Source organism: Emys orbicularis, chromosome 9 (assembly GCF_028017835.1).
Source record: "Emys orbicularis isolate rEmyOrb1 chromosome 9, rEmyOrb1.hap1, whole genome shotgun sequence".
NCBI classification, from domain to species: domain Eukaryota; kingdom Metazoa; phylum Chordata; order Testudines; family Emydidae; genus Emys; species Emys orbicularis.
The window spans coordinates 23,214,576-23,230,424 of NC_088691.1; the positions used below are offsets into that span (position 1 = coordinate 23,214,576).

General features: G+C 43.6%; 1 protein-coding gene across 2 annotated transcripts in view; it reads left to right on the forward strand.

Annotated features, from left to right (window-relative positions):
* Positions 1–15,849, forward strand: part of MSN (moesin) — a 71,981-nt gene that overhangs the window by 44,842 nt on the left and 11,290 nt on the right. For both annotated transcript variants that reach the window (XM_065411108.1, XM_065411109.1), the window contains exons 3-4: positions 14,838–14,933; positions 15,572–15,846. In XM_065411108.1, the coding sequence (XP_065267180.1) occupies positions 14,838–14,933; positions 15,572–15,846 (371 nt within the window). The remainder of the gene's footprint in view (positions 1–14,837; positions 14,934–15,571; positions 15,847–15,849) is intronic.

A 15,849-nucleotide genomic window follows, 5' to 3' on the forward strand; every position in this document is an offset into this window, starting at 1 on the left:
TTGTCATGAAAAGTACCATCCAGCATTATAACCCAAACATGGCAAGAGAGTTCAGGGCTATATTGGAATATTTTGAACTGTTGCTCAGAATATAACAGTGTAAAATAGCGAGTTGATAAGTATAACCAGAAAGACCAAAGAGTTTGGATGCAAAAAAAAGCCTTTACATCTGCACCTGATCTAATGCACTTGCATAAAGAGTGAGGTGGTTTTTCCTAAAAGCTCACTTCTTGCAGCTAACCATTCTCTTCTGTTCTTGCCTAGTAGTTCTAGTTTTTCTGATGTAGACCTGTGCCAAGCTGCAACTGCGTATTCAAGTAACTTAGAGCCATTTCTCCACCCTGTCTGCATGCTGCCTAATTTGGACTGTAGACTTTTGTGGTACGGGGCATATCTTCTTCTATCTGTGTAAAATGAGACCTGTACCTCTGATGCAGTGCAGAACTGCATTTCTTGCCACAGCTACTAATGGACGTTTTGGACTGCACATTTAGCTGCAACTCTTGCTTTGCCATTACATGGGCCTTGAGGTTTGCTGTTGGCTTTGCCTCTTGTCCGAAGAGACTTTGGGTACAGTGGGTAAGACCCAATGGAACCAGGTTCCAGTGCTCTGGCTTTGGTGTAATTACTTCTAGACTTATAGCTGTACTAGCTGCTTTAAGTTATGGCATGCTCTTAGGACAAAATTGGGTCAGCAGTCACTTCTGCACTGCTCCTGGCAGCCACATCTTTCAGCACCTTGTTGAGAAACTTTTTTGCCTGAACTGATAAAGCCAGCCTGCAGTTTGTTTGTGTAGCTGTTTAGGGATCTTCTCCTGACGTCAGGCCTAATCTTGATGCTTCCTGGAGCCTTGTCAAGGGGGGGTAACTTTCTGCTCTGTTCCGAACAGACTCCTAGCACTGGCATTCCCTTTCTTTCATTTGAGAGTAAATGAGACTTTGAATGTGGGAATTGTTAGATCTGAGTTGAGCTGTTCTTCCCTTTTTACTAAACTTAGCAAAACTAATGCCCAGCTTGTGTATCAGAAGGTTTGACCACAACTGTAATGGATATGAACATATTGTAGTATGTGCAGCTGACTTCATTCAGCCACATTAAAGTGCAGCCTGTGTATAGTTAGCCCTACATTATGTATATTTGACCTGCCAGTGAGCTCATTGGACCTCTTCTCTTTCTAGCTACCATGCTCACCTTTATCTAAAAGTGCAGCAAAAAATTGTTACCCTGTGTTCATTGTAAATCACTTCAAATATCAATTGACACTAATTCTGACACTTAGTTCCCATGACTTTCATCTTATTAAAAAGTGGCTTCACTAGAGCAGGGTGGAGTTTGTGGTTGGCTGCAGAGATGGTTTCACAGCAGTTTATTTTTAAGTGCTGACATTTGTTAAACTCCCTCTTTTTCTGTGCAACTTCTGTTAAACTAGGTAGCTTTCTCCATGACAGAGCAGCCTGAGACTGTAAAGACTACTCTCCTGCTTCCCTCTTTCTGTAATGGAGACTAGGTTCTAAGCTGTTATTTCTATAACCAACTACTTTGATTAAGAAGCAAAGAGTCCTGTGGCACCTTATAGACTAACAGACATATTGGAGCATGAGCTTTCGTGGGTGCATCCGAAGAAGTGGGCATTCACCCACGAAAGCTCATGCTCCAATACGTCTGTTAGTCTATAAGGTGCCTGAGGACTCTGCTTCTTTTACAGATACAGACTAACATGGCTACCCCTTTGATACTTTGATTAATGTATTGATCCACCCAAGGGATGCATGAGTCCTTCTGTCTTGCCTGTCTCCAGGAGCTTCAGATGGGTTCTATTGTAGCCTTTTGCACACCTCTAATATCTGGCTTTTTTTTTGGGATGCATGTGCAGTTGTATGCCTGACTTAAGTATAGAGCTAGGAAAATTACATACATGCACAAACAGACAATTTTCAGTTGCAAATGGTCAGCTAAGTGCTCATATAGCCATTTGTATAAACCAGTCCTAGTTATTGATGTGTTATTCCATAGGGTCTTACTATTATGTGTGAGTTTTCCTAATTCTTCAGCTGCTTTAGATGCCTCTGAATGTCAACACTTTTCAGCTGAATAGTGAAATGGTAACACTCTACAGATATGATGGGAGGCTCTTTCAGAATTGATGGATTAAATGAGTTACTTAGGGCTAGTCTACACTAGCAGCACTAAAGCACTGCCACAGCAACGCTTTAACGTGGCTTGTGTAGTCGCAGGAGAGCGCTGGAGGAGAGCTCTTCCAGTGCTCATAATAATAATAATAATAAAAAAAAAAAACACCTCCACAAGGGGCGTGGCTCCCAGCGCTGGTGCACTGTCTACACTGGCGCTTTACAGCGCTGAAACTTGCTGCGCTCAGGGGGTGTGTTGTGGGTTTTTCCCCCCCCCCCCCCCACACACCCCTGAGCAAGGAAGTTGCAGCGCTGTAAATTGCCAGTGTAGACAAGCTCTAAGGCCTTGGCTACACTCGGGACTTCCCAGCGCTGTATGTACTCCACCTCTCTGAGGGGAATAGCTTGCAGCGCTGCAAGCTATTCCCCTCGGAGAGGTGGAGTACATACAGCGCTGCGAGCGGGAGAGCGTGCAGCGCTGCGAGCGGGGGGGGTGTTTTCACACCCCTGAGCGCAGCAAGTTGCAGCGCTGTACAGCGCCAGTGTAGCCAAGGCTTTCGTTATGGAGCTACAGGTCAGTCAAGGGGCTCTGCTGCCGTCACTCTGCTTAGCTCCTTGGGTGGTTCTTCCTTCACTGCTGTTGGAGTGGTCAGTAAAGCACCTGTGAAATGGCAACTCTCCCTAGTTTGTGGATTAGCGTGAAGACTGCAACATCAATACCAATTTATTCCCTCTTCTCCTCCATCCCTCCCCCCCCCGCCCTCATTGCGTGTGGATTAAAGGGTAAAATATAGCATGGTTTGAGACACTTAATACATGACTGTTACATTGTGGGTGTCTGCCCCTTAATACTGCTACATATGGCGCAGAATACTGCTTCATTCTAAATTGTTTAATTATAGATGGGGTGAATGGTAGCTTGTTCCTTTTAAACTGCTTTGGAATCCTACCCCATGCCCCCAATCCCATCCCATTCTCCCTCCCTCTTAAATATTTCCTCGGAGACACTCTTCCTACCATAAATGCCACCAGCTACATTTTGTTTTACTTCCTTTGAGTACCGTGTGGTTACCAAGAGGAAGCAGTAGTTCACTTGGTTGGTTGTGTCTGAGGCGCTCTTCCTGGTACAGATGGGTTTTTTTCTTTTCTTTTGAAGGTGTAGTGTGCAGGCTGGACTTCTGTAACTAGAATTTAAATCCAGATAGTCTTGTTCAAAGAAATCCATGTTTAGGCTGGTGGAATTTAATTTTTTATTTACTACCTACAGAAGTAGCAATCAGACACCATTAAGTGGAAGCTGCTTGAAATAAAAAAATCACATGAATTCAATCTTTTGCATGCCTTGACTTTGTACAACACTGTACAGTCAAATCTCCAAACAGACCTGCAGAGTCCCCTTCCACTTCCCCCCCCAGCCCTACACTGCTGCAGACTTCTTTCCAACCCATGGAGCAGCTCTACTTTTGACCTGTTCAGCACCTAGTAATTACTCAGATCTTGTTAGTCTACTTCTTTCTCCGCCTGTTTTATTACCATCTCTTGATGTACAGCCTACATCACACTTCTTTGTAAGAGCCCTGGTAGTGACTCCCTAGCCAGCCTCTTCAGTTTCTGGAATTACTTGTTGGAGACAGCAGCCATCAGCTACTCGTGAACACTTAAGAAGTGGCAACTGATGCCTCCAGGCAGAGGATCAGCCCTGCATTACAGATAGGAAGTTGGGAATTGTAGCCAGCAACCAGTGTGGAAATATTTAAAAATTGACTCATTGCCCTAAATGAACATGTAGTGGAGGTTTAGGACCACACCCTTCCTTCAATGTTTTTGCTCAAAGTAGAAGTCTAGAAAACCAGTTTGGTTCCCCAAAATCTTATCTCTGGCTTTGTATCCACATGCGTCCTCTACCTATTCACCATAGTCAAAGCCTCTGCATCTATCATACCACAATAGCACTTCTGATTTATTAGGTCAGACCACAACATTCCTCTCCCATATTGTAAGCACAGCTCTACAAATCTTCTACTTCTTGATAGTAAGAAAAACTGACAGCTCTTCCGTGTACCTCCCAGAAAAATTTATCTTTATCTATCCTTGATCTGGGCTGGACAGTCCAGTTTACTACATCTACCCTTTGAATTTTATAACCGCTCTAATACCACATCATAATATTGTGTTGTATACTTTCTGGAGAAGACATGGGTATGGGACTCCTAGACCATTATATAGTACAGTATCTGACATATGAAGTGAAGAAAGTAGGTATTGTCATAACTACACAACATGGTGAGTGGGAATGTGGGGTCATAATGACATATGTCAAGTGGGGGGGGGGTAACACACCATCAAAACAGACTATGCCAGACTTGTGAGCATTTTATATCCTCTTTGCACAGGTGTATATGACTACAGAATATGTAATGAATCAATCAAGTCCCTAGTTTGAGAACCTAGGAATCCAAAGTTTGGATATTCAAAGACTCAAAATTTTTGACTTTATAATTTTTCACACCTCAGTGTTCTAATTTTTTCTTAAATTGATGAATCTGCAAACATAACTCATAAAAAATTTTCACTTGAGGATTTTTGACAAACTTGTCAAGTCAAATGGTAACATCCCTGTTTATGTGGAGCTACTTACCTAGTAGGTATGGGCACTGGACTGCCTAAAGGACAGCTGTGTTAACTAACATATCTTGAGCTTCAACTTGCTCATACTGTACAGCTTCCACAAACCTATCCCTGTGGAATCCTTACACACAGCCAGTTCAGCGCCAAATTAAGAGTCTGAAGTGTGTGTGTGTGTGTGTGTGTGTGTGTGTGTGTGTGTGTGTATACACACTTCAGGAAGAACTAAAGACCAGAGTACATTTGGTTTGAGGTCCAAGTTTTTAATGGTTTAAGTCTGCATGTAACTCCAAAACCAACCACCCAACCTTAAAGTAAACAAAGGTTGTAGGACTCATTTGAGGACTTTTATTTATATTTAAAAAAAAATTCAAGTTTCTTAGCAAAGTCAGGTGATTATGGCATGCTTCAGAAAGTTACATTGTGGAGATGAAAACTTGGCTGGTAACAGAAAGCTATGAACTCTAAGGAGTTAAGGCTGAAATTTCAGCTTCTCCCTTTAAGCCCCGTGACTACATCTTATTCAGAGTGCTCACAGTCCTTTATGCTCAGCAATGAGTATATGCTAGCACATACTCAAATGTGGAGCCTATCAAAGCCCATCTCAATGGGGAAAGAGCCTGTACTGAATCGCTCCTGTAATGTATTCGATCTTCAGTAGGCTGGTCTTGAGGTGACTCCTGGATTCTAGAGCAATGATGTGATGCTTAAGAACATAAGAATGGCCATACTGGGTCAGACCAAAGGTCCATCTAGCCCAGTGTTCTGTCTTCCGACAGTGGCCAGTGCTAAATGCCCCAGAGGGAATGAATAGAACAGGTAATCAAGTGATCCATCCCCCTGTTGCCCATTCCCAGCTTCTGGCAAACAGAGGCTAGGGACACCATCTCTGCCCATCCTAGCTAATAGCCATTGATGGACCTATCCTCCATGAATTTATCTAGTTCTTTTTTGAACCCTTTTATAGTCTTGGCCTTCATGACATCCTCTGGCAAGGAGTTCCACGGGTTGACTGTGTTGTGTGGGGGGGGAAATACTTTTTTTTTTTTTAAACCTGCTGCCTATTAATTTCATTTGGTGACACCCCCCTCCCCCCCCAGTTCTTTGGTATGGAGAAAGTAAATGTTATTTACTCCTTTTCATAACACGTCATGATTTTATAGACATCTATCATATCCCCCCTTAGTTGTCTTTTCCAAGCTGAAAAGTCCCAGTCTTTTTAATCTCTCATCATATGGTGGCCGTTCCATACCACTAATCATTTTTCTTGTCCTGTTTCTGAACCTTTTCCAATTCACAGTATTCAAGATGTGAGCGTATCATGGATTTATAGAGGCAATATGATATTTTCTGTCTTGTCTACCCCTTTCTTAATGATTCCCAACATTGTTTGTTTGCTTTTTTGATTGCTGCTGCACATTGAGTAGATATTTTCAGAGAACTATCCACAGTGACTCCAAGATCTTTCTTGAGTGGTAACTGCTAATGTAGACCCCATCATTTTATATGTATAATTGGGATAGTTTTCCAATGTGCGTTACTTTGCTTCTAAGCCATCTCGCTGACAAACAAGGACTTCAAATAGAAGTAGGAAGACTCTTGTCTATTTTATTGTTTTGTTTGTTTTTTTCCAATTTCTTCATGGTTGCTATTAGGGAGCAACAGTTTTAGCCACATCAGTTTAGCAGAGTGAGTAAACAAACCTCCCTAGGGGTACATAGAAAAAACAACTTCACCCAATCAAGCGGTTTATGGAATGCCTTTTTGCAGGCTTTTGTACTGCACATAAGTAAACTGTGAGGAGCCAATGGAGGTGCACTTAGCAGTAGCAAAAGTAATCTGAAATATTTCCTTGAAATATTTGTGGCATTTAAATGGCTGGTAGAGTGGTTAATGCATTAGCCTCCTAGATTGAAGTTAGCAATGCCCTTTTGGTATTGCCATAAGGGAAAGATGGGATTTCATGGACACTGTTCATCAGATCTACCCACCCACCCCAGAATGCATCATCTTTCTGCAGCTATGGGTGGTTGTGGTATTGAAGTGTTTTTGGAAATGTGGTTTTGCCATTTACTTCAGGAACCAACTTTATACAAAATTAAACTTGTTTCCAAAGGGTGACTGGAGCCAGGAATTGTTTTCTTAGGGGGAAGCCTTGTAGCTGCTCTTGTTCAAACCAGAAAATGAGATTATCCATTTTTCCCTCAAATTGTTCTTGGAGCATGTTATCTTAGCTGTAGATTGGGCCAAGAGAATGAAGTTAGACTAGGGCCAAGCAACATGTATATCTTGCACAAAACCCTTTCTAAAACCTATACTATGGCAATTCAGAACCTTGGGAGGAGTACTTTCTTTTTTCCAGGGATGGGGAGGAGGGCTTATTAGGTGTCTTCTCAGTAGTCCATGTTTGTCTCAATAAAGGACAGCTGGGCCCTTCTTAGTGGTACACCACTACCTTGATATAACGCTGTCCTCTGGAGCCAAAAACTCTTACCGCGTTATAGGTGAAACTGCGTTATATCAAACTTGCTTTGATCTGTCGGAGTGCGCAGCCCTGCCCCCCCGGAGCACTGCTTTACCATGTTAAATCAGAATTCGTGTTATATCGGGTCGCATTATATCAGGGTAGAGGTGTATTTGAAGGTTACCCCTAGAATAGTGGCTCCTGGGCTGCCTAATTTATATATAATTATGCTTCACTTCTATATGATTCTGGTTCATTCTGTATCATTCTAGAACTCCTCATGGGGGGGGGGGTTAAGACTTAAAAAAATCAGTCTTAAAGCATATGGACATAAATGCAGGATCTATTTTTGATAGGATGCGCACACATTAGATGTAAGTTTTGTGATCAGGCTGCTTTGTCTGATACACAAGTAGTTATGCTTCCGGTCTCTGTACTAGTTTTATTCCTCCAGTTTCATTTACAGTGTTACTTTTTTTTTGTTAAAAGCAATAAACTATTCTGAAGGCTGCCCTCACAACCAGGAATTCTAGATAAAAATTTAGAGAGAGAAATAAAACTTAAGTTTAGATTTGACAAGAAGATGGGTTTTGTAGTTATTGGCAAAGAGTAAAAGTTTAACGTGACTTTTGTGGGCATTAAACAAATCGCCCCACCATATTGCTGCTGCTGTATGTGGTGTTAGGATGTGTGTACTGCTGTGAAGCTAGAATACCAGGGCAAAGGCTACCATGAAACTAGCCAACTTCATGCATTGGGTAAAGCATTTTGTTCCCTTTTCACAGCATATGAAACAATGATAAACATGAAGGCTTTTCTACATACAAAGCATTTTCAGCTAATTAAGTTTCACTATTGCCAAATCCAAACATTTAGTCATGAGTCTGGCCTTCCAAAAATCATGAGATTAGAGGGAAAAATTGCGGTTCTTGGTTTGCTTTCTGGAATTTGACACTTTAGGGTTCCTTTCCTCAAGTTCTTTCTTTGCATCTCTGAGGGCTGAAACTGTTTTTTAAATGAGTGGGGGTTTGTCACCATAATCCTGTGATTTAGAGCTTGGGCTTTAAGAAAAACACCATGTTGAGAGACCTGGCAATTAAGCTTCATTGTTACTAACGCAATTTTAAGGAGAGTGCAGATCTGTCTCATGTTGATCCTTGTTCCCAGGGCTTAAATTCTCAGATTATTTCCCGGAGCCCCCTGCACCTCTTTGCCTCCTTCCCCCATTCAGGACTCCAGGTTTCAGTTGCAGGGGGTCCTCAGGGTTTTCAGCCCCACGAGGGAGCATGGCTGCTGGGGCTCCCAGGGGTTTAAAAATATTCACCAGAGCTCTGCTCTGGATGGCTCCGGATGAATTTAAGCCCTGCTTGTTTCTCATCTGATTTCTGGAAGCTGGGCAGAATTTCTTCCAACCAGAAGTCCAATCAGTAGTAATATCTCTTGACTTGGGAGCCCTAGTAGAAACTACTACTCCTATTTCTCATCTCTTAGACTGGAGAGAGAGCTGATATTCTCTCAAGAAATCTTACTCTCTTGGAAGAGCCTTCGTGTGTGTGTGTCTCTCGTCTCTTTGCTCCCCACCCCTCCTTCCTAAACTGTAAAATTAACTTGTTACTTCTGGAAAATGGCTGTGTTTTTTTTCCAATTCAGGATACAAAACTGTGAAGAATAGGTAACTTATGCAGGCTGGACAACTCTTTCCAGTTAGGGAGTCTTGTGCTGCTGTCTTTATATTGCATGCAGAATGTCTGAAGTGAAACATTAAAAATAAATAAATAAACTAGTAAAGTGTCTTGACGATGTTGGTATTTGATCTGCAGCCTTAACTAAGTTACAGCTTTGTGAAATCTTGTTCAAGTTTCTCCTCCTGGATTGCGAGCCATGGCCATCAATTTAGATATTCTTCCAAGAAAGGCTTTTTGTCCCTCATGGTATCGTACCTGATTAAGGCATCTTTTTATCCCATGCTGACTATAGAGGAAAGGGGAGCTTCCTGCCTACACACCACACTTTCCTCTTTTAAACTCTCCCCACCCACTGGTGCATAATATGCCCAATAACCTAAATAATTGAAATGGGGCTGTTTTTCCATTTCTTCCCACCCACCCACCCACTTAAGGGTAATTGAAGGAAAGGACCCCACTCCCAGAGAAAGGAAGCAAATAACTTTAATTCTTCCAATTGTCTCTGAATAACAATTTGACAATAGAAGTTAGTGGACCAAATTCTGATAGTGCAGTCCCATTGCTGGTGGGTTTCAAGGAGCATAATTGAAGGCAGAATGATCCAGTAAGGTGTGGATTTGCCCTAGCTAGTGCCTTTGTTAGGTGGTTTTTTTTTTTTTTTTTTTTCCTACTCAGACTAGTAAACCATCCACAGAATGGCATCCGTGTAATAACTTGTGTGGCAATAATTCCATGTGAAAAGAGATTCTGTAATGGGCCACCTTGAAGCATCCAATTCTAGCTATCAAGTTGAACGTAGTGGAAACTGTTAATGGGCTGCTGGCAGGTGTATCTCAGAGGAACACTTAATACCTTGACCACCTTCCTGCAAAAAATGGGAAGTCACTGTAACTTGAGGGCTTTCCTGGGAAGAGATAGTAAGTGATCCAACTTTCTGGTTGCATAACTAGAACCTAACAGTGAAAGGAGTTTAGGGTCAGAGAGCTATTGGGGTACTGAGGGATCCCAGGAGAAGTTAGTTTGCTTGTAGAGGATTATCGAGAGAACAGAAATTCTCAAAGTTGAAAGGTGAGCTTAACTCTCTCTCTCTCTGTGTGTGTGTGTGTGTGTGTGTGTGTGGTTTTTTACCCTAACTTTTAGAATTGTCACTCAAAATACTTGAGAATTAGTCATCACTGGTGTTGGCCATTTTGATAGTGATGTAGAATGAGAAACTGACTGAGTAATGGTGAGAAACTGGGAAAAACTTCCCTAATGTAGACGTCACTTTCATGCATATCAGTCAATGGCTTGTTCATACTCGTTTACAAGCACCTTTGGTGGCATATTTAATGCTCTTCAAAGCAGTAGAGAGGGGATGGCAGATGTCTAGATTCACTTTTGTCATTGGGCATGCAGCAAATACAAAATCCCTTGCCTTGTGGTGGTTCTCCAGTAGTCAGAACGCTGTGTCTGGGAGCAGTGCCAAAAACTCCATGGTCATCTATGTGCAACAGAAGCCTTAGAGGGGAGCATGTGAAACTGGGATAAAAAGCATTCAGGGTAGCAGGGGACTGAAGAAACTTGTATTGCCCTAGAACAGTGGTTTTCAAACTTTTCTCCTCCTCTGGGGACCCAGTTGAAGAAAACTGATGCCCACGCCACAGTGGAGCTGGGGATGAGGGGTTTGGGATGTGGGAGGGGGCTCTGGGCTGAGGCAGGGTTGGGGTATGGGAGAGGGTCAAGGCTCTGGGCTGGGGGTGCAGGCTCTGGGGTGGGGCCAGGAAGGGGTTCTGGGGAGGGGGGGCTCAGGGCTGGGGCACAGGATTGGGGTGCACTTACCTCTGGCAGCTCCCGGTCAGCAGCGCAGAGGCAGGCTTCCTGCCTGTCCTGGCAACACGGGCCAGACTGTGCCCCAGAAGTGGGCAGCAGCAGTCCAGCTCCTAGGCGGAGGGAGGCATGCAAGCAGCTCCCGGCCAATGGGAGTGTGGAGCTGGTGCTCGGGGTCGGGGCAGCATATGGAGCCCCGTGGGGCCCCCCGCCTAGAAGCCAGACCTGTTGCTGGCTGCTTCTAGGGCGCAGCACAGTGTCAGAACTGGTAGGCACTGGCCTGCCTTATCTTTTAATGTCCCAGTCGTTGGTGCTGAGCAAGGTGACCCAGTGCCTTGCATGCTGCGACCCAGTACTGGGTCGTGACCTGAACTTTGAAAAACACTGCCCTAGAAGACTTGCATGTGTCTGTAAGAATGTCATTGCCAGTGTGCTAATAGAGAGTCACTCAAAGGATGAGTGCAAAGATACCTAGAGTGTGGTTATTTCAGTATAAGGTGGGAAAAGGCTTGACACAACTCCGATCTGGGATTTACTTGTGGCAACCCAAGTTTCACTTGATAAACCATGTCTGAGCTAGGGTCTTAAATAGCGCGCATATATATATATATATATATATATATATATATATATATATATATATATATATATGCTATGAAACCATAACTGGAATCTTGAGGATTGCCTGAACTCTCCCTACACTGCTTTCCACCATCCTGTAGGCAGATCAAAAACATGGAATTTATGAATAAATTCCTTGTATTGTACTCCAGGGTTCTGTTACTCAGCCTAACTTAATATTCTGCCTGGTGAGGAGGAAAGATCGTGTTCTCTTGTTCCACTTACAAAGTAAGGCTATAAATATACAAGTTATCTTGTAATACTGCATATGGTCAGCTGTCTTTAAAATTCATTGTCCCTCATCGTCAAAACAACCCTATGCATCTTGTCCCTGTGCACCCTCCATTCCTGCTCACTGCCAAGAATTGTGTGTGAGGCCCCACAGGCGAACAGCTCATCAAATCTCCAAATGCTGTATAAACCTTTAACAAAAGTAGATTGGTAATCAGGCTGCTAGCTGACAGGCAGACTCCTAGAAGCTGTAGAAATCAGTCTCTGCCTTGATGATGGTTTTCCCTTTGCCAAGTAGAAAAAAAATTTTTTTTAAATGCAGTGGGGAGTCACTTCCCTTTGCATTTGGTAGAGGCTACCAGCATGTACATCCGGTTGAAAAGAGATTTCAGATATGAATGAGTACATACAGCCTGAGCACAGACCTGGTCTAGCAAGCCAGAATGTGCTTGGCTTTACAGCTCACATAATTCATAGCACTAATTAGGTTGGTTCTATGCAGCAGAGTCAGTATAACTTTGCAAAAAAGTTATATTTTTGGGGGGGAGGGAGGGAATAAGATTTGTAAAGATACTGAGTTTGCATAGCTGGCTTTCCTTTTTGTCCCATCTGTTGTTGCTGTTGCTATTACAGTGCAGACTTCTCTGCTGTGGAATAAAAGTCCTTTTGTGCTATGGCCTCAGTGTGATGCCATTCGGTTCCTTTTTGGCAGTTCAGCATGCTGAACTCCCAGGCTTAAGCTGTCGGCAAATGAAACTGAGGCAAGCAGACACATGCGGCAGTGGGGGTGAGCCACCATCCTATTCAAACGTTAATGATGCCTGAGAACAGAGCTCTCATTTTAACTGTGTTCCAGACCCATTCCTTCCCCTGCCCCACACACTTATAAGCTATATAGCAGCCTGCAGTCTTAAATGCACTTCAGAAAGTCTGTTTAGCAGCATGCATTCCATTGCCTGTGACAAACATTTGCTTATGTTCCTATGACCCACTGTCCCCAGGAGTCTATTCCAAACCATTGGGCCAGTCCCACAACTCTTAAGCAAGTAGTGCTTACTTAGACAAATCCCACTGAAGTCAGAGGGACTGGTGCATAGGGGAGGATTGCTGGGTGTGGCCCAATATTTGTTACTAAGGTTATGTCTACCCTATAGAGGCTATATTGGTGTAATTATGCTGGCATAACCCCACAGTGTAGACACAGCCTACACTGACTGAAGGGATCTTCCTCCTTTCCACCATCCACCTAAACAAACAATGGTAGCGAGGTTGACGGACACATTCTTCCATCAATCTAGCTGTTTTTATACTGGAGGCACTAGATCAGAATAACTGTGTTGGTCAGGAGTATGGATTTTTTTTTTCCACATCTGATATACTTGACTTAATTGTAGACCAAGTCTGATAAATACTACTTACCTGTAAACCCCTCTCCCTTTTGCTGTAGGTAGCAAAGCAGTAAGTGGCCCAGCATTGTTCTCAGATCCAGCATTTCTTCTACGCTTACAAGCCTTTGGCCATAAAACCAGTAATACAAATTTCAGGGTATGCTGCACCCCATAGCGATAAAACAAGATGGAGCGGAGGGCTTCCTAAAGATTCAAAGAGGAAGTGATTTGAGAGGGGAGATCACGTCAGCACTGCTCCTCCCTCAACAGATTGTCGAGGCATCAGACACAGAGAGTGAGTAAATTTGAAGTCTGACAGGTAGGATAGAGTGAGTGCCTGCAGTCTTGAGACACTTGGATGCAGTGGTGTTGAGGGTCATAATTTTACAGAATAGTTTGAAAGACAGGTGGGTGAAGTCAGCTGGCTAAGAAGCTAGTGAAGATGATGGGGAGAGGGGGACATATCTTTCTGGTTTGCCTGAAGTGTAGAGTACAGATTGGAAGCCAGATGACAAAGTTTCAGGAAGGTTGCCTGTGGGGGAATTTTTAGCCTGTAGTATGTCCCTGGCTTATCAAAAAGTTCAGTTCTGTTGCTTTGGCAGTAGCTCGTTTGTTCATGATCACAAATAACTCCCACCCCCAACAGGAAATAGCATTACCACAGTAGTTTTCCACCTCTGGCAGGCTTCTAACACTGAACGCTACAATAGCTTTGTAAAGTCGTCTTTGTTTATATCGTACCAAAAGTGTGCTAGGTGCATGACGGAGAAGAGATCCCTGCATCGGGATTTATTTATTGTATTGGTGGCTCACCACTGTCTAAGGGGCTTGTTGTTGTTGTTGTCCTGCCTTGCCCAAAGCAGTGCACTTCAGTGGAGCAACTAAACAGCGGGTGGGTGTGGGTAGGCATTATTTACATCTTAAGGCATGTGGCAGTTAACAGGACTGACCCTCTCTGGTCCATAGCAGAGTGGTTCATGGTCTGCTCAAAAATAGGACCCTTGCATGTAAAAATGAGGGATGGTTCTGGAACTAGAGCCAAGATCTATGCTGTCTACTCCTGTAGTATCTGCCATTGCCTTACCCAACCAGCATGTATCACTCCTTACTGCAGTCCTCCTTGCTCGTTTATGAGAGTGGCTAGTATCTCAGAATTTGCACTGTTGCTGTCCAGGCTGAGACCAGGAAAAGGTAGGGGGTCTAAGATGTATAGCTTCCCACCTGCAAACTCTCTGGAATCTACCTACATACAAGGGAAACCCTGGCCTTTGTGGTGCCAAAATCTTAGTGTATCAATAACTTAGGGTTGCTCCATGCTCCAGCTTTTCCCAGTGGGAGTCCTGTTTCAGATGGGTTTAGGAGGCATCTGAAATGAGTTTGTGATAGGTGCTTAGTTCTTAATTGGTGTCAGTCTTAATCAGAAAACTATTGTACAACTGGCAGCCTTCACTCAGGGAGGGAGAGTGAGGGGGCATGTAAGAAGATGCAGCAGGGTGGTAGTGATCTGTACCGGCAGAGCTGCATAGGGCATTCTGTTACTACCTGCCTCAATTTGGCCTACCCTAATTGCCAAATTTGAGGTAGGGTGATGGTAAACTTTTTAGGGACCCCTCTTATCTCTCTCTGTTATAAAGGACTCGTAGAAGTGGTATGAAGTGCAGGGAATGAACAAAGATAGTTTTTGTGGTGGGTGTGTGTGCGCCTCCCGCACCCCCTCCCCCCCATCCCCATAGTCAACAGGTGAAAGTTGGTTTATTAGATTATTTTCTAAACTTGCCTACCTTATACTACATCACCCCAACACATTCCCAGGTAACCAGTGAGCCCATGAACAGTCAGCTGTGACAGTTACTGATGCGCACACTGCTCTGTTTTCTTTTCCAGGTTGTGAAGACAATTGGGCTGAGAGAGGTCTGGTTTTTTGGACTTCAATACCAGGACACCAAGGGCTTCTCAACATGGCTGAAACTCAATAAAAAGGTATATGCCTCGTTATCCAATTTGTACACTTGATAATTTAGAGCGTTTGTTTTAACCATTCTTTTCTGGACTCTTGTCCTCAGCTGAATGGGATGCTCAGATCCTCACACTCCTGCCTTGTTCTTGTATGCTGCTCTGAATAGTGAACCTTAATATTTAATATATTTTTTTTTTTTTTGCTAGTCTGCGCTGACTGTTCCAGAATAGCTAGGTCTACAACATACAGATGTGCCAGCCAATCTGCTGTTCCTGGCCTGCAGTTATCCTATGCTTTATTCAGGCAGATCTAATGTGGTGGATCAAGGAAGAGACTTTATCCATGTGTAATACATCTGGTGAATAAGACTCCTGGTGTGGTGCCATCCCTAGGAAACACTGTGGTGCATGACTTACTGATAGGTTCACAATAGCATTTGGCAGCTGCTAAACAAATGAGAAATCTTGGCTAAACTGGACCAACTCAGCAGTTTCCAATGAATTGCTCAATGGGAGGATACTTTATGCTTTTTTGCTTTGTGTGTCAGAAGGGGAGTGTTTTTGAACATGCCTCTGTCTTTCTTACTCCCTTTTTATTACAAACTGCTCAACTCAGCCGGCAGGCTAGCTCTAAAACTGGATGGTGCCATCTCTCACTCCAGGTGACCGCACAGGATGTGCGCAAGGAAAGCCCGCTGCTCTTCAAGTTCCGTGCCAAGTTCTACCCAGAGGATGTGTCCGAGGAGCTGATTCAGGACATCACACAGCGCCTCTTTTTCCTCCAGGTGAAGGAGGGCATCTTGAATGATGATATCTATTGCCCTCCAGAGACTGCTGTCCTTCTGGCTTCCTATGCCGTCCAATCTAAACATGGAGACTTCAACAAGGAGCTGCACAAGCCTGGCTATCTTGCTGGTGACAAACTGCTCCCTCAAAGGTA